Raw genomic sequence first — 18,739 nt, 5'->3', positions numbered from 1 at the left:
GATCAAAGATTTTTTAAAAATTATTATTGCAGTAGAGAGTTGTAGATGCTAAAAAAGCTAGCAGAAAAATTTTTCCAGCGTTTTACAGCCTCCTGTGAAAGTCTCCGTTCTCACACAAACTAGCTGAGAAATGGTTTGCTATTTTGTAAACTATTTTGCAGGTGCAGGTTGTTGTGGAATGCAGTGGATATTGTTTTGGTTCACTGAGAATAATATTTTGAGAATGGGAACTAGTACTTTCAGCCAATCACTTTGGTGGGTGGTTGACCGATGGGTCAATCCTATCATTCCTCTATTGCGAGCCAAGTTATATAAATGAGTTTGTAATTAATTAAATAATCCCATTTTATCCTGGACTTGAATTCTGTGTTGTTCTTCTCGCCGTCCTCAGTACAACAGCGACAGTGTGTGTTACTAGCACATCTAGTTCAAACAGTCAAAAATTAAATACATATAATGTTCCTAGTACCTATCTCTTTCATTGATGTATTTTATTGCTCACTCTTGCACAACCTCTTGTGATCTGAAGGGCAGTGGCTTCTGGTCAGTTGTGGGAGCATTGCAGTAAATCTGCTATCACAACTGCTTGTTGGAGTCTGATAGTAACATTCATTTCTTTCTCCTCATTCTGGAATCCAGTTGGGATCTCTCTTGTATGTTTGTTAACATGCTGTACTGTGGAAGGTATCTTTTCAGCTTTATACCGGCTAGCGCTTATATTTCAATGCCTTAGAAAGCCTCGAGCAGCCTTGAGAGGTAGCAAGGGCGATCTAGCACTTTAGTAGCTCTAAAATCGGTACCTGAATCAGCTGCAGAGCAAATACCATCAGCAGAAGCAAAGAGGGAGAAATATAGCTCCCTGCTCGCTCAATTCCCTGCAGTTAGAAGCCTTCAAATGAGACAGACGACCAGAGGTGTTTACAGGAAGGTAGCTGAGCTGAGAGAGGGCGTTTGCCTCCCCTCGACCATCTTTTATTCGGAGAAGGGGAAAGGGGATGACTGGGGGCGGACCCGGGGTGAGCGGCCAATCAGACACTGCTGAAGAGTCTGAGTTACATTTGGCTTTGCCCGCGCTTGGAACAAAGGAACTCGGAGCACATGTCTTTGGGAGGGGGGATGGGAAGCTCAAAACAGGCAGCAACACTGTACACCTTGCTCTTACATTGATTTCAAGTTTATGTGACATCTCTGTTACCCTTACGACTGATTTTACCACTCTCCAAAGATTTCTTTCCTTTGATGGTGAGTAACTTCGTAGCCATGGAGCCTCTGGTGTCATCCAATGCCTGTAATTAGTTGGACTGCTTGTTACTGGAAGATCATTCACAGAGTAAGTGCTTGTTCCTGTTATTTGTAAGATAAACTTCCAGCTGACAAAGCCACCCTGCCCTCCTCCCCACCACCAAACCATTGCCAAGTAAATCCTGTAAAAGGTGTTACACCTACAGCTATAAAAAGCTGAACAGCTGGTGCAAAAAGGGTAATAGTAACCTGGTCATTTGATAACTGTCCCTTTAGAGCTTAAGTAAATTATCCTGTAAATATCCAGAAATAAAGTATTCTGTAAATACCCAAGTAAGCCAGGCAAAACCAGATCTTGGTGTCCATGTCATTAGCTTGATCCAAAGGCTGTGTCTTGTTCCAAGCAATGGTAACACCGCGTTAACAGAGTTACAACTGTAAAACTGTATTGGCAAAATACTTTGTTCTCATTCTGAGCATTGGCATTTAACAGGTGCAGAGGTTTGTTATTTTAACTAGCACACAGTGTTTGTCTCCATTTGATGCTTTGCAAGTGGTACCAGCTAACCTGAGTTTGCTTTCTGCACTTTTCTCCAGGGACTTCCGAATGTGCGACTGCAAGACTGTTTTGTACAGCACGGGAGGGGGAAAAGTAGAAGTTGAGTGAATGGACTTGAAAGTAACAATGGTGCAAAAATGTTACAGCTGGAGGAAATGTTCTCTGGTAAATGTTGAAAGGCTGAGAAGGAATGAGTGATTTTAACAGTTATGAGCAGTCAAAAAGGCAAACAAGTCTCAAAAAACCTGGGGTAGTATAGAGAGGCAGAAATGTTACATCCTGCTTGAATTGAAGGCAGATAATTTTTTCAGTCAGCGTTTTATTTTTGAGATTTTTAAAAATTAATCTTCTGAAGCAATTTCAATAGGAAAACACACAGAACAGTGTGAGTACTGGTATAGGAGTTATTCTGCTGTAACTCAATATGCATTTGGGGCAATAAAGAATTCCTGTAGGTTATTGTGTTTATAAAAGGCATTTAAAATAATTTGTAATGTGATCATTAAGACTTTTTGGGGGCATAGGTACTATGTTGCATGGTGAAAGGGCTAGAAATTTCATTGTTTAGTAGATAGGAGATCAGTGGCTTATCTTCTGAAACTGAGTTTACCCAGTTTTAACCAGTGGTTTTAAGGTATATTCACACTATTTGGTCGCTTCACTAGTTTAAACTGCTTGATATGCTTTAGACTTTTACGTAAGTGTTAAAACTTAGGAGGATAAAACCAGTATTTAATAGTATGTTTTACTAATGAAACAGAAAGTGCCATTTCTATCCCTGACCTATTACTATTTCTTCCTCAATAGAGGTGCAGTGAGAGCTATATCCATACTTGGCCTTCATTTCAAAACAGTGCTCTCTTAGTATTCATTTATTCATTTTTAGTAATAGAGGCTTCTACTTCTTAAGAGTCAACAGAATATTAACATTAATGATAAAACAGCAAGAAGGAGCATGAAGGGAAAGGATTATAAATGAGATTTGGGAAATAGTAATATTTTTTTTTGTATTGTACAAAAAGGCATTAAATTGAAAGCAGAATCTACTGGATACCAGCAATAAAAGGAAAAAAAAAAGTTCTGTTTGGCTGCTAGCAAATGCATTCCAGAAAAAACCTTGCAAAGATATATTTTTGTGTGTGCATGTATTAAATCATTCTGGATTTGAAAGTGCATGAATTAGATACCATATTACAACTTTGTATTCAGTACCAGCTTCACTACTTTCACGGAGAATTTAATTCATCTAAAAACACCAAGGAAGAGCTTGGTGATGCTGTTAATGATAAGTTTCATGGTGAAATTAAGTGGTAGCTTTGTATTTGATACTAAAATAGAGGGGCTTGATCTGTATTGTGTAATGGTGCATGCATATTGTCGAATATTTGGAGAGAAATGCCAACACCTGCACTGACGTATTACATTTTAAGCAAAGAGTGAGGAAAGCACAACTGCATAAAAGAAACAGGTGATGGAGGCACTAGAATCTTCATATCTCAAACTTATGAAACAGTTTTAAGTGCACACATCAAATACCTGAGCTTCCCAGTGTGCAAGTATTAAAAAGCATCTGCGTGAATATAACTTTCTGTACGTGTGTACGTCTATTATTTCATTTTCCAGTCTGTGAAACGATTCAGGAGAAAAGATTAATGCAAGACAAATCTACTACAGGAGTCCTGTTGTGTTATGAATAAATTCTGCCAAGAGAACCCTTAAGAAATTGCCACGTTTCAGGTATTACAGAAACAAAGACAACATGAAAAAGGAAAAGTTTCACTGGTTAGAGGTAAAATTTGCAAATGGACCGGTTCAGTGGTTCTATCAGGCTTCAATGAAGTCAGCTTTTGAGATCCTGTATGTTTTTCAAGCATCCAGGTAGCCTGAAAAACACTCAAGTAATTGCAGAACATGAACAAAAATTCTGAGACTAATGATGAACAGTTGGCTTTTCTGCTCATACTCCCACTGTCACAAGTTTCTTTGAAGAAGACACTTGTGGGAGTGTCCCCTGGCACTGATTTATATATATATGTATATATTTACACACACATTTATGTATAGCAAAATACATCCAGGAATTTTTAATCATTCTTACAACTGGACAGAAGTAAGCCCATTTTTTTTTGCATGAGAAGCTTGCTGAATTGCAAATCTAAATACAAAATGAGCTGAAGCCACAGGTAATGTTACTTATCAGACTCTTTGGGAATGATGAGAGCATTTCAGTGAACTCGAGGCAGGGCTAAGAGGTTGTGTCATTTGTGCTTTCCTGGGTTTAATTGGTATCTTGACCTGAGTGTCTTCCTGTGCTTCAGGAGATGCCCCAGTGTGGGCTCTCAATGGGCTGCAGTTCCTTCAGGGCATATCCATCTGCTCCAGTCCAGTTCTCTCCAGATGCCACAGTGTGGATATCTTCTTCAGTGCCTGGAGCACCTTCTCATCCTTTTTTTTTCCTTCACTTCCCTGCATCCTGGTGTTTTTTCTTGCTCTTTAATATGTTCTCACAGAGATGCCACCAGCACCTGTGGCCTGTGTGTGGGTCCATTATGGAGCTGCCTGGCAGCATTTTTTTGGGACTGGGCAGCCCCTGATCTTTTCCCACAGAGGCCACCCTGCAGCCCTCCTGCTGCCAACACAATGCCACATAAACTTATGGGAAAGCAAACAACAGCAAAGCATAACCCCTGAGCTGACCTGAATGGCACAAACATTAATAATCTTAAAATTGTTTTTTATGTTAGGAAAAAGCTTCCGTGGAGTTACAGATCTGTTAACATGTGAGAGATGAATATTATAAAGTGGTTGATTGGAGGTGTGAGTTCAGCTGCACAACAAATTCAGAAACTAGTGGAACAATGTAATTCCTGTTCCAAAATACCTGGATTCACTGAGGCTGGTGGTGTTGGTGATGACTACTGTGCATTCATCCATTGACTTCCATTGATGCCCCAGGCCAAGGGACCTCTTTTTTTTCACTACAGAAGCTGGGCATTGCATCCCTTAAGGAGGAAGGGAAGAAATTAATTGGTTGATTCCATTCCTAAACACCGGGTTTTTCTGTTTTCCTTTCTCTTGTTTCCATGTCTGCAAATTTCTCTTGCTGTTGGAAATATTTGCAAACTCTGTTAGTGGTGGGGCTTTTGTTCTGGCTCATTATTTTCCCCTGCTGTTGCTTCTTTGCTCATTTCCTTTTATCTTGCTGTATTGTTTTTATTCTCTCTCCACATTACAGTCCCATTTGGCTTATCCTCTCCTTTCTTTTCTATAAAACATGATTTTTATCACCCATAAAGCATGCTTCTAAAACTTCAACAATACTAAAAATCGGAAAGTCACACTTTTTCTTGTTAATTCTGTTTTGCCTCAGTCCTTTGCTTATTTTTAGGCAGAAGGAAAGAGAAAAAAAATACATTTAAAGTGAAACTACTCATATAGAATAATTCTCAGGGACTAGGAAGTGATACCTTTTTTTGTAATTCTGAATGCTAGCTACTATGTTCAAAATCTATGGAAAGAAAATAATGCCATTTTCAGTTCTGTGGAGATTAAGGTAATTTCATTTATCTTTTTAAGTGTCTAGTAAATGATATTGGTTTATTCTATCTTCTACCAAGAAAGAAATTCCTGTAAAACTTGTTTACCCACCATTTGGTTTTCTTGAACTATTTGTAAAATACTCTGAAGGGAATATCAAGAAAGCTATACTGTGTGCTGTCAATTTGGGCTGCATAGAGAACAACCATTTTCAGCTGACCATGCAGATGTACAAATTAGATTATTTTAGATTATTTTTGGGATCTACAGAAAATTTTTTAGACTGCCAGAAGGCTTATTTTACATTAGTACCCATAATGTATTGAATTTTCAGCAGGTTATGCCACTGTTCTGGCTAAACACAGACTGATTTCTTCATGTTTGTCTTGTTACGAGTTTGTGGAAGGTCCTAGGACAGTAAATTGGGAGGATGGAAAGAGAGCACTGATGTGAGATATTCCCCTTTCATATTGCTAACCTGGACTTTAGAACAGATCTCACAGTTCTTGGTGTTGCACAATGCTCATACAATTCTTGCAGCTTTTTAAAACTCTAGGTGAGTTACTTAATGTTATAGTAATGGGCAAATTTAATATCTTTACAACATTGGACAGCTTTCCTTCTGAAGACACTCATTTCTGCCTTGTTTCTATCCTGCATTGTTCTAGCTGTTGCTCCTCTTGCCCTTTGGTTGTAAATAGTGAATATAATGTGCTCCCTTACTTCTGATAAAATTAATTAATCTGTGATTAGTACCAGTATTTCTGCATAAGCATAAAAAAACATGTTCAAAGACTTGGGGCCATGTGTTCATAAAATATTCATCTTGTTCTTGTATTAATTTGAGCAGATTATTGCAAGACCAAATAAAAATCTCATTAAATGCACCTGGCAAATCATATCCACTCAAGATTTTGCATGGCAAGATTTCACCTCCTTTTCACAGGAGGCCTTTCAAAGGCCAGGTTACAGAACTGTCCTGTTGTCTAGGTCATTCTTGCCCAGGGGAAGCCTGCTGCTGCTTCAGACTTTCTTAGCCATCAGACTGAGAAAACTACAGAAATATTTACAGTGTACGGCTCAATACCTGTAGCCAGAGGAAGCTCTGTTTTGATTGAAGGATAAGGAAACATGAGCAGCTTGACTCAGCTTCCATGTTCAATTTGGGGTGCCAGAACGTTGTATTGAACTACCCTGAGGCTTTAGGGTGAGTCTTTCAAAATCCCTTCTGCACATTTTCTTAGTTATTTGGGGTTTCTTTTGCACATAGTAAGTTTTTTTCTTTTTGCTAAAAGCATTGCCAGCACTCATTAAATATAACCCCAACAGTAATGTGAAATGTTATTCTCTAACCCTTATTTGCATAAATTTGTTCCACTGTTTGTGTGTGTGTAAAAGTTGATGTTGATATTTCAAATAAATAGCAGGGAAACCTCCCACAGTGCATGACATATTTTCCCTCTTCCACCTCTCCCAAGACTGAAGTCTAGGTCAGTTCTCACAGGTTAACAAATGTATTATTTCTGAAAATGGTCTGCTGCCTACAGGAAACTATTTTCTTTTGGAAGGTGCAAGCGGGGGAGGCACTGGGGATGGCATCAGGGATGAAGACTCTACAATATATTTAATGAAATGTTCGATTTTTTAATATATATTTTTATCCTATCTTTCTTTGAAATGTTCCCTGGAAACTTCTAGTACTTTCACTTCCTAGTCTTGTAAGCTTGGCTCACTGACCCATTACAATTCTCTAATTCCCTAGTCTCTGTTCCTCCCTGTATCTCCTCCTTCTCTTTTATTTCTTTAGTTCCTTTAGTTCTGAGATTTTTTCTTTGTTAGCACTTTGGTTTCCATGCTACTCCTGTGTTCATTTGTGAACCGTCATCCTCCCCAGCTGCAGTTCTCATTCTTGCTCAGCATCTTTCCTTGAAATATGTCTTTTTTATTTTCTTTGGAGTCATACAGATAGTGCCAATAGCATATGCAATAACTTCAAGTCTTGAAGTGCAAGTTTATAAGAAGGTACCAGTGAAGCCAAGAGGGAAAACTTCTGAGTGTAGAATAAAATTTCTGATTGGAAAAAGTTATTGCTTAATTTTTACTAACATTTTTTGCCTTATTCAGCATCTCTATCAGTTATTGAAAAATGGGTTGTATGCCTTTGTTAAGAAAATATGTTCATCAAACTTTTTTTTCCCTGAAAGCGTATTCTCCAAGCTCTTGGTTAGTGTTGAGTTGCTGCATCAGGTGTGGATTTCCTGAGTGCATATTGAATAGCACTTCAGTGTTACTGATGCAAGTAAGCTTTGACTGGTGCACAGGCACTCCAGAAATAATAACGAGGATATTAAAATATTCTGACACTTTCTCCTACTGTTTGCTGTCATTTTCACCTGCTTTGACTTTAGAAGCCAATATCTGACTACAGAGTCAGCATCTGTGGCAAGCTTTGGCTGTAGTTGGCGAGTGGAGGACCCACATGGTGGACTCTGAACTTTAATCATAATCTTTGCAACAGGTTTTTCTGTGTCTAATAGGTGTCGCTTTGGTCCTTGCACTATGGGGAAAACGCTCTGCCAGTTAGGCCTGGTTTTGATAACTGCAGAGCTGTCATAGAATTGCAGTGACCCTTGGAAGTGCAGGAGCTCTTTGCCTAATTACACCACCTTCTTGCATACTAATTTCTATTATTTTGCATAATTTTAGTCAGAATTAAAATAACCAAGAAAACCCACATGTAGGGTTTCTTTTGAAATGTTCCCTTTAAATTACTTTGCAGAGCTCTGTGGGGATAGGACAAGTTTTGAGAGAGGGAATATTTAATCCACAGGGCAGTTCAGATTCTCATCCTTAGATTGAAACTGGTTTGAAAAAAGCCACAAGGGAGCTGGAATGTGTCTCTAGCTTGCTTTATTTAATCACCAATTAGGTAATTGCTATTTTTCTATGTAAAAAGTAGCACACAGGCACTAGATATACCATAATATACAAAAACTACCTCCTCATTGTAAGTGCTTTGAATTCAATGCAACCTTTCCCAAGTAATTGATTTAATGATACATGATTATAAGAAGTGGTGTGGTGGTGTTGATACCCTCTTAATATCAATTTGCCGAGGTAGGAATTGGCCAGTAGCAACTCTGGCTTTCACAAGGTGGTTAGTAGCCATGCTTGAAAACTTTTCTTTCTGCTGTCTAAATTATTTATGAGGCCTTAGGTTAAGCAAAGTTGGCAAACCAATTTATGATCATACATGATTATACTACCTACACAAGGACTACAATTCCACCTCTAGCCCTAAATGGGAACAAAATCCAAATCACAGCATAGAGTGTCAAAGGATCTCTAAGGCTAATATAAAGTAAGATATTCAAAGGGCTATTTTGGGGTCTGTTTTAATAACATTATATTTTTAAAAGGGTGAAGTTGGTTTCTGCAATAAATATTAACTTTGGTAACTCAACATCTTACTATAGTTTCCTTGTTTCAGAAGAACAATTAGTTTTAGCAGTGTAATACACCAGTAAGCTCTAAGGTAGCACTGTTGAATATTTAAGATACAAGGCCTTCTTTTAGCAAAATATAAACTTTCATCTTGAATAGTATCTTTGTTGGTGAAGAAGGTCAGATCAGTACACAGATCCTTACCTGCACTGAAGATTTTGCAGACATGTGGAACTTACGAGGAGATGCCTTTATATACTGAATTTGTTGCACTTTGGCCCAAATACAAAACTACTTTTAAGTACTGGCTGTAGTCAACATCTTCCAAAAACCTTCATGTTGATTGTGGATTCATATCAAGACAATCGTTGGAATTTTAAATATCTTTGTAATGTAAGTGACCCAGGCACAATTTTTTTTATAAAAATATGAGGAGCTGGTAGGTTGTAAAGGAAATAATAATAATTTGTAAGTCTGGAGGATGGGATTTGGGATTTGGTGTTGCCTTTTTTTTTTTTTTAATGGGATCCAAAATTGAATATGTTGTTCATTTGTGTGAACATAAATACAATAGTACAAATTTTTTTTTTTTTTTGGTACAGTTCCTGTGAACACATATGGCAAGATGGAAGTAAAAGCTATTTGTGAGATGCAAGAAACAGGGGGGACAGCAATTGCTTGTTGGTTCCTTTGTTTAGCTCTCCAAATTCAAAAATACTTTAAGATTTGTGCCTTTCTCTGGCTTTGTATGGCTTTTGTGCCTTTTTCAATTAGGTTGTGGTCAGACCACATTTTGTAATGAACCAGTGCATTATGTGGAGGGACACAGTGAGGGTATTCAGCTCTCTGTCACTTCTGAGGCAGGGAAAAGGGAATATTCTGTCACCTTTCCTCAGCTGTCACACTGAACCCTGGGATTCTGGTCTGTGCAAAATGAGAGCATTCCACCAGGGAATTCTGGTCCGTCATAAGCAACGTGCATTGCACTGCCTTTTGGATGGGCATGATCAGTTCTTTTGTATATTTTCTTTTACTGTGAAAGTTTCTGAAATGATACTGAGGTACATAGCTCTCTTTGTTTAAAAATACTTTTTTTAAAAGTGATGCTGACTTCATTTAGTCTATTACTTGAGCAAGTGTGATTCATAGTTAATCTTCACTTGCATATGCTATTGCAAACACAAATTAATCCTATTTGCAAAGAGAAATTATGATTAATGCATATCCTTAAAATTTATACCTAATTACACAGACTATAATCTCTAAATTTGTATAAATAGAACTTAACATTTTGAACATTGTAGATAATAAGCAATTTTCTGAACTTATATTTGCATGTGCTAATTAACGGCTGCTTCATTGTATTTACATTTGCAAACGGTTTTTTTCTAATTACTCAACTTAGTGCTCTGAGAACAGAGAAAAATAACATAAACATTTCACACTTGATTTTGTATCTAGGTTCATCTTTTGACATATTAAAATAGTGGCATTTTATTTAACAATTGCTATTGGTTTAATTGAATTTGCCTGTACTTAAAAAGGAGGGAAGTGCTGAACTTTTTCCTTTTACTATATTGATGAATTTTATTCTTGGAAGGTTAAACCCTTATGTAGTAATAAACTTGATCCTGGCGTACTAAAAATGCATGGGTCCGTATGGAGTATGACAAATGTCTTGTGATAACAGTAATAATAAATATCTTAGAAAATATTTTATATATGTACACTTTCTGTCCATTCTTATATGCAAGATTTTGAGATCTGAACAACCTAAAATTCTGAAGGAAAAGAAAATTTCTTGGAGGCCTTAATTTTTGGTTCTGTTTCCAGAGGCAGATTAAAGAGTATGTATACACATTGTGATGAAATGGGTAATTTGTACAATGTGGTAGTTAAAGCAAAGTATTAATTTTCAAGTATGATATGCTAAAAATAAAAGTTAGCAGATCTTATTTTTGCAGCTGGTCTATTACAAACTACCTCTTTCGAAACTAAAGTAAAACCCATAGCTGAAACCCAATCATTATCTTGTATTTAAATCCATTCACTGCTTTCACAGAATTTTAACTTTTTTTGGTTTCCTACCATGAGTCAAAAAATGTTTTTTATAAACATTTATTAACAGCAGGTAAAAAATACTTACACTTCAACCATCTCATAAAATCATAGCTATTAACAGTAATTGGTGATAATATCCTGCTTAGGGAAACATTTGTTGTTTTGTTTATTGGATGTGCCTGCTATAGTATGAATAAATAAACCTGAAATAATTATGATTGCTACAGATTTGTAAATACATTTGACCTCAGACATTTTATCATTCTGGTTCCTGTATTTTCTACACTACTAGTGTGAGTTTCTAATTTGAATAAATTGATTCCAGAGCAGGTCTTGACATTGCTGCCAGTGTTAACACTGGGCTTCATAAAGTAAGATAGAACGCAGGTCAGAGATGTAGCCTGTTTTTTACCTCTGGTCATGTAATTCAGTGGTGTGGTAGTGGGTAAATTATCTGTATGTAATATGTGGAAAGCTGTAGTACAAACTGATGAGGAGTTATGTTTATGAAAACTGAAAGAGCTCAGTAAGCCTAACTCAGAGGTTATTAAAATAAGGTAGTGATAGCTGTAGTTAGACTATCCAGTGTCCTTTCTCCTTGGACCATTTTTCTGTCTGTCAATCAGTCCATGAATTTCACCTTTTGGGCTTGTAATTATACTTGGTAGTATTTTAAAAATTACCAACTTTATTACCATTTCTTTTTCAGGTTATCGTGTATCTTGCACATTCTTCTGAATCAAAAATGGACATCAGTTTCAAGGAACAGTTTTGTGGTTTTTTTCATGACTATTGTAACTTTTTACATGCCTATGCTTTTGGTTTGTTTACTAATTGCTCAAAAAAAGTCTTCAGGGAAAACTTGTGATATGCTTCCATTGGAGGGTGATTCATTACATGTCAAATGCAGAAAAAATTGAATGGAGAACAACAAAAGCTCTTTTACTCCTGAGGCTTACCTGGTGTTTGAAGGTCAGATTTCTTAGTAGTGCTTGATCTATCTGTGACTGTTGAGACACTACCACACTTTTTAATGCACCTTATTTTTTAAAAAAATTGTGATTTAATGCAATTTTTTTGGCCAGAAAAAGACAAAGATTCTGTATTCAACAACAAGACATCATTAGGATCAAAGTAGAAAGACAAGGTTCTCTCAAATGTTTTAATCAAATGATTGTTTTCTGTTTTTGTTTATTTCAGAAAACTTGAACCCAATCCTCTTCATGCAAGTTTTCATTGCTAGTTGCATCTACTTAACCTTCCACAGACTGTTACTTCCCTTCTTTTAAGGTCTGAATTCAAGCTCTTTGCTCTAAACCTCCTATTAATTCTCCAGGTCTACAAAAAGCAGGTTAATTCAAATTCACATGTTGTGACACTGCTGTGTCACTGAAATTTCTGCAGTTTTCTGTGCGCTTGCCTACCTCACATTACATGTGCAATTTTCTCATAGTTTTAGCTTTAAAAGAGACAGATCTTATTCACAAGTACAAGTCTGATTATTAAGTTCTGACAGTTGTTACTCTAGAATTTGTCTACTTTTGTCTGTTTAAAGATTTTTTGGACAAAAGTATTCAGATCAAAACACATTGTATTATAAATAGAACAACCCTTCTTTCACTGGGATTCAATTTAGATAACTTAGAATTATTCGGTGGGTCCCTGTTTCGCAATTATTTTTAAACCTTAAACTGCATCATTTATGTGTTGTTGTTCTTAAAGTGATGTCGCTATTGAACTTCAAGAGCTGTCCACAAGTTGTGATCCAGTGGTAATTTATGTAATAATGTTTGCCAGGGACTTGCAAGAGCTGGAAGTAATCACTGCTAAGGCAATTTGAGTCTCCACGTGTGTCCTCATTTAGGTATTCGCTTATGCTGTCGTAATTACTTAAATGTCATGTTTAAACGTTTCATCTTTTTCAATGCCTCAAAAAAGCAGAGTGATTACGGTGGCAGTGCCAGTTATCTGCAGGGAGGGATTGCTATGTTTTGTATATGTGTATATGCACACAAGTGGGTCAGAAATTTAGCAGCAAGAACCCCAAAATAATCTTTTTTGTCAGCTGGGTGCTGGTAAAGTTTCCTGAGATTTCTGCTGTGTTTTGGAGGCTGCATTTCAAGACTGGAAATTAATAATTTGTGAAAGTCCAAAGGAAGTAGGAGATAAGCAAAAGGCAAGAAACCGTCTCTTGTTCAGAGAATTTGCTGGAATCTGAATAGCTTGAAGAAAACCATACTAGAGACTGTTTGACATGGATCTTTAAGATTAGAGTTTCTGCAAAAACTGTTTGTGTATCAGTTCTTCTGCAGCTTTAGTGTTGCAGATAAACCATAGTGAAGTTGAGACAATTAAAGCTAAGTGGGAAAGAGAAAAATGCCAATAATTCTTTATTAATAGGAACCTGGGTAGCAAAAAAGCAGCCTTCAGTGATACAGATCTGAGGTTACCTGAGGAGGATCACTCTGGGATTCAGTTCCATCACAGAGCGGACTTCTGTCTTCCTGCTGCTCCTTTCAGAAACGCTGAGCTGATCACTCATATTGTGAATCTGCATCTTTACTCTTCAAAAAGTGAACAGTTTTTCTACTGGCTGTCTCAGTTTGAGAGCTGTTTAAAGGCAGGTCTGACAGTTTAAAGGGCAGTATCATGAAACTGGGAGGAGTAGGTTGGTTATAGGGAAGCCTAACTCCTCCCTGAAGATGTGATTCACTCCAGCTAAACCTGTTAGTGACAGTTTGCCACTGAATTTGCACTAGCTCTCCCCAGACAACCTGGAAAGCCAGTTCAGGAAGGCATTCACTTCCCTATCAGGTTTGGTGCCACTGACTGAGGACCTGCCCAGGCTGCCTGGGGTGTGAGACCAGCCAGTGCTTTTAAGAAAGGAGCAGCAGGAGGCCCAGCAATGCCATTGCTGAAGGCTGCAGCTGGCTGGTGTAGCACTTAGCGTTTCCCTGAAAGCAGAGGGCCTAGGGACAAGAGAGCATGGCTTTTTCCTTTTTCCCCATAGTTGATAGTGAATTTCAGGTGTTTGGGTGGTCCCTTGTCTTGGGGAGCTCACCACAAGAGGAACCTGTGATGCAATTGCTGCTGCTCACGTTGGACTGGGCAGGGCTGCAGAACAAGACTATGGAGTCCAAACTTTGACTGACTTCTTGTGCTCTGGAGGAGTAATACCTCACTGGTGTAAAGAACTGAACTAAAAGTTAACCTGATACTCTGTTGATCCAACAGGTTTTTAAATGTGGGGTCAGAGAAGTCAGGACTTTGGCTTGAGAATTCACAGGGATAGGTGGAAATCAGTGTAAAGTTTAAATGGGGTGGAAATAGCTGGAGTTCAAGCCATAGCATGCTCAGGCTTGTGCCTGGGGTATATACTCTTGCCAGGCTTCATAAATGTTTTAAATAATGAGTAATCAGTCTCAGCCTTCCACAAAATGCAGTAAGTGGATGGACTTGTTTTTCTGAATAAATGGAAGTGAAAGTACTAATTTTGTTAACTGTGTTTTCAACTGGGTCATTAAAAGTAGTTCAGTTACTATATGTACCATAGTGCTGAAACCCTGAAGCTATTGAAAGGGAAGCCTGAAAGATGTAGTTTAATGTTTGCTAGGAAAACTCAATGTTAATAAAGTAGGGCTGGCGAGAGATAAATATCTGTTCATCAATATTTCATCTAGACAAATTTATCATAATGTTTGCAGAAGCGCCCATCCTTAAATATATTCCCCACACTCAGCTGAAGTGTCTTTGTGCTCTATCCTTAATCTAGCATCCTGCAAGCCCTGGAGTATAGGAGTAAGAAGATGTTTACATAGTATATTAGCTCCAAATGTTGATTTCTTTTTTTTTTGACAGCTATTCAGTCAACTGTTACTAGATCTTCTGGGACAAGATGAATATTTTTCTTCTAGGCTGGATGAAGGAAGGAAGAGAAGCAATCATTAATAATGTAGTCCTGCACTACTTATGGCACTCCAAGAGCGAGGTGCTAACTGGAGTGTTTCCAGCTTTCTGTGCAGCTTTGGATTTGGTCGTCGTGGAGCCACCGTGTGAGTCAGTGGGCATTGGTCAGAGGGCTCCATCTGCACCAGCTTGTCCTGCAGCATCCTGATCTTTAGAGCTGGCATAAATGAGTGGAGGGATGTAAGAACCCACTGACTTCCCTTTCAGTGCAGCTTGCCCCTGCAGCAGGTCGGTTATAGCAAAATACATCACCATGTAGTTGTGAGAGGGAAAACTAAGAGTGAAAAAAGCTGGCACTCAGCTTCCCCCACTGTCTGTGGGCTGTGAGTGCCAGTGGTTGCACACACGCTTGCTGCTTAATGATGTCATCTCTCATGTGCAGCTGCTGAAAGTATGGGATAGGGACATGATGGTTCTTTCTGAGAAATGGAAGCATTTACACTCCACACTGAAAAGTGGTGCTTAAAAAAACCCAACATTTACACACCACCAGGCAAAGAAGAAAAACCCAAACATGCACAGTATTATTTAAAACAGATTAAGCATCAGAATAAGGGATTCTTAGATGATGCTGCAGTTGAAGTTGAGAGCATTTCTCTTAATCTTAAAATGATACACACGTCTAAATCAGCTTATACAAACAAAAATAGTCCATGCCTGGGTTGTAGGTGCTATGACTAAAGCATGATGTACATGAAAATTTTACTTTCTACACATTCCCCACTCAAACCAATTCATAGCATTTGAAAAAAATACAGTAGTAGTTCTAGGTAATTAGGTGCTTGTTGAAGATAAAATGCTTTAATATCTTTTACTCCTCTGAAGGGAGTGATGAATTGATTAATACTGGTATTTTTGCTTTATCTGCATTGCTATCTTACGTTGTATATGTAATTGTAATGTTACAGTGTTTTAAGGAGTATTTGGGAATTTCTTTTACCTTTCTGTACCTGTGCCTTTTTCTTTCTTTTTTTTTTTTTAAATCGCAGCATGATTTAGCAGTGAGGCTCTTGAATTTAATTGTCAGAAGACCTGTTTTCTGACCTCATACTTCCACTGAAGTCCTCTATGATCTCACCTCGGTAATTTTTCCTTTCTCTACCTTGGTTTCCTTATTTGCCATTTATCAAAGTGCTTTGAATTCTCTGAATGTCCAAAATTACACTTTATTAGGAAAAGGTACCAGCTTTTTTTGTTTATACTTGAGTGAAATATTTGTATTTTCCTTGCTGTGATCCTACCAGTTTAGTAGAGGTAACAAGTGTGATGGCTTTGTGTTAGCATTTCAAAGTAAAAATGAGTGTTCATGATGCAAAATTTATTCAGCTTGTTATTAACAGTTAAAATAGACAATTTTAAAACCCTTTTCTGTCTTTACCTAACTTGAAAAATAGTGCAGTGAGATTTATAGTAAATCATAAATTTTCAGCAATCCAGGAATGGAGGGATCAAGATTATTCTTTTTTTTCCCTTCTGTTTGAACTGGAATACTTACAGGAGGCTCACATGCTTTAACCCATGAAGTTTTTGATAGGTAATTTTTCTTCCGTTTGTTATTTGGTTTTTTTTTTCAGGGAGAGAGGGGCTACAATTTGGACACTTTGCAATATAGTTTGTTATTTACTGCCTCAGAGGTAAAATACTTATTTTTTTAATAAATCTGGAGGATTTCAGTCTGAAAATACATTCTATGGTACTGAGATTAATACTGATTTCTAAGACATAGTTCATCTGTTATTACAGAAAAATGACAGAAGTTTTCTAAAAATAGAACTTGGTCTGGTGATGATTATTGCCTGTGTGGGTTTGGATGCTTAATTTTGAAACTTCTGATTACTAAATAAGGTTTCTCATTGCAAAACAAAACAAACAACAATTCTCTGCAAATTTTTCTCCTGTAAGTGCATGTGCAGAAACCACTTTCGCACTCTTCCCCCAAAAGCTCCCTTGATATCTGTGGCACTCATCCCTTGATTTAGCATGAATCACAGTTAAGGCACATGTGAAGGATTCTACAGTAGTGTGTGTGGTGTTTTATTGAAGGTGTATGGGAGCATGACGTGGAGCCAGAATGCAGCTTGTTCTGCTTTATTGTGCCGTAATGGGATTAACTTCTACTGTAGTCAATGCTCTTTTGATTAATGAATCACAAAATATGGGCCAGCTGGACAGCAACCTATCCCATGAGCCCTGTGATGTTCTCAAATCCATCATTCTTGATGTGTCTTATTTTCCCTGTGGGCTGCCATAGCCTACTATCCACAGCAAGGTTCAGCTTCTAAATTATCACTCTTATGATGAAAAAGTGAAATACAACTCAAAAATTCAGAATTTTCTTGTAATCGATGAGTCCTACTGTCTTTTGTTGTGGATGATCAGTCAGTTGACTTGCACTTTTATATTCTGTTCTTCTGATGGATTAGATGTAAGGATTGCCCTTTTTTTCGGTAATATGTCAACAAAATAAACTGGCATGTTAATTAAATACTTTCTGATTTCAGATATACAGTTCTTGGGTTACTTTGTACAGATTTCAGACCAAGTTCAATTTTGAAAGCCATTCTGTGGTGCTATTTTGGGTTTCTTTTCTTCCTCCTGAAGTGTAGAGGAAATTGTTTGGTGTCTCCACACACACCCAACTCAGACTGCACCTTCCTTGACTAGTGTGTGAATACCATTACTTCAGTAAAATGCAAGCACTGTAAACCCTAATGCCTGCATTTATGTCTTACTGCCCACAGGCTTTCAAGAAGACATTATATAGGATTTGGTCCCAGTGACAATAAGGTCTCTTATGACAAACAAAGTTATTTCTACTTTTGTAGTCAAAAAATATTTTGTAGTCGTACGTATCTTAATGTAACAGCCACTTCAGTGAGAGTTGTACTGTTTGCTTGAAACAGTATCCATCAAAAAATTCAAGCAAGTGATGTCTCCAAAATTGGCCTCTGCTACAGAATTGTTAGGGATGAAGAAAATGTAAAATGCTGTGGGAGGCAGCAATCTCCTATTTGTCTTTCTTCACTTGTCTTCATAGTTTTCTGTTGCTTTTTCAAGGATCTCTGCTTTTCCAGTGTGATACAGATCCCATGGTGGAGAACATGAGCTGCTTTATGAAAGCCAGCCTGCAAGCTGCAAGCAAGCCATTTGCTGAGGCAGCCAATTGTTTTAATTGTGGGAGCTGTGCTGTGAATGATAGATAACATGGATATATCCAAAACCAGCTTGGGCTGTTCTACATGGCTTCTGTCTCTTTCCTCAGTAGTGGAGGATTGCTAAGTACTAACGTTTGTCCTTGGGGTGCTTGATCAAGTCAGAGGTTTCGTTTTTAAATAAATTATAAAAAATAGTCTGTTCCTATGAAAAAAAACAGGTCTTCTGTTTTTGTTTTTTAAAAAAGCATTGTTTTTAAAAAAAAGCATTGCAAACATGTTAGTGTCTTTTAAAAGTCTCATTCTGTTGTGAAAGGATATGAGAAAATGTCCCAACAGGAGAGTAAGCTTCAACTATAAGTGGTACATGAGTCATTTCTGTATCAGCTTTACAGAAGTATTAATTCCTATAAAGTATTTTCAGTTATTTTTCTCAGCTGATTTACAGTGTAACCAGAACTGGCTGAAAATATAGACATAAATGTGGTTTTTTGGTTAAGTATTTGGAAGAGACAAGGTAAAATAGTAGCAGTTAACTAACAGTGTAATGTTTATTTTGCAGAAAAACAGATATATTTCATGGCTGTCTTCAAGTTTGTACATCTGAAAATGCACTCTGAATTTATGCCAGGATACTGCATCATTAATGTTTAATAGAGAAATAAATCTAGGTATCATCAGCATAACAATGCTATAATCTTTGGATATGAGTAATGTGTCTCGTGGGTGGGCATGAATGGCAAGGAAGATTGGATAAAATATGCAGCTTTATGTAAGG

At 37.4% G+C, this 18,739-nt stretch overlaps 1 protein-coding gene across 6 annotated transcripts in view; it reads left to right on the top strand.

Moving 5' to 3' along the window:
- Positions 1-18,739, top strand: part of CCSER1 (coiled-coil serine rich protein 1) — a 626,451-nt gene that overhangs the window by 390,881 nt on the left and 216,831 nt on the right. The window contains exon 10 of one of the 6 annotated variants that reach the window (XM_048304326.1): positions 12,044-12,096. The exons of the other annotated variants lie outside the window; for them this stretch is intronic. Within the exon in view, the coding sequence (XP_048160283.1) occupies positions 12,044-12,052 (9 nt within the window). The 3' untranslated portion in view covers positions 12,053-12,096. Of the gene's footprint in view, positions 1-12,043; positions 12,097-18,739 lie in introns of those variants that run through there. 6 annotated transcript variants of the gene reach the window in all.

This window comes from Corvus hawaiiensis, chromosome 5 (assembly GCF_020740725.1).
Source record: "Corvus hawaiiensis isolate bCorHaw1 chromosome 5, bCorHaw1.pri.cur, whole genome shotgun sequence".
NCBI lineage: Eukaryota > Metazoa > Chordata > Aves > Passeriformes > Corvidae > Corvus > Corvus hawaiiensis.
Note: the sequence above shows the minus strand (reverse complement) of the source record. Positions and strands in the feature narration are given on the sequence as shown.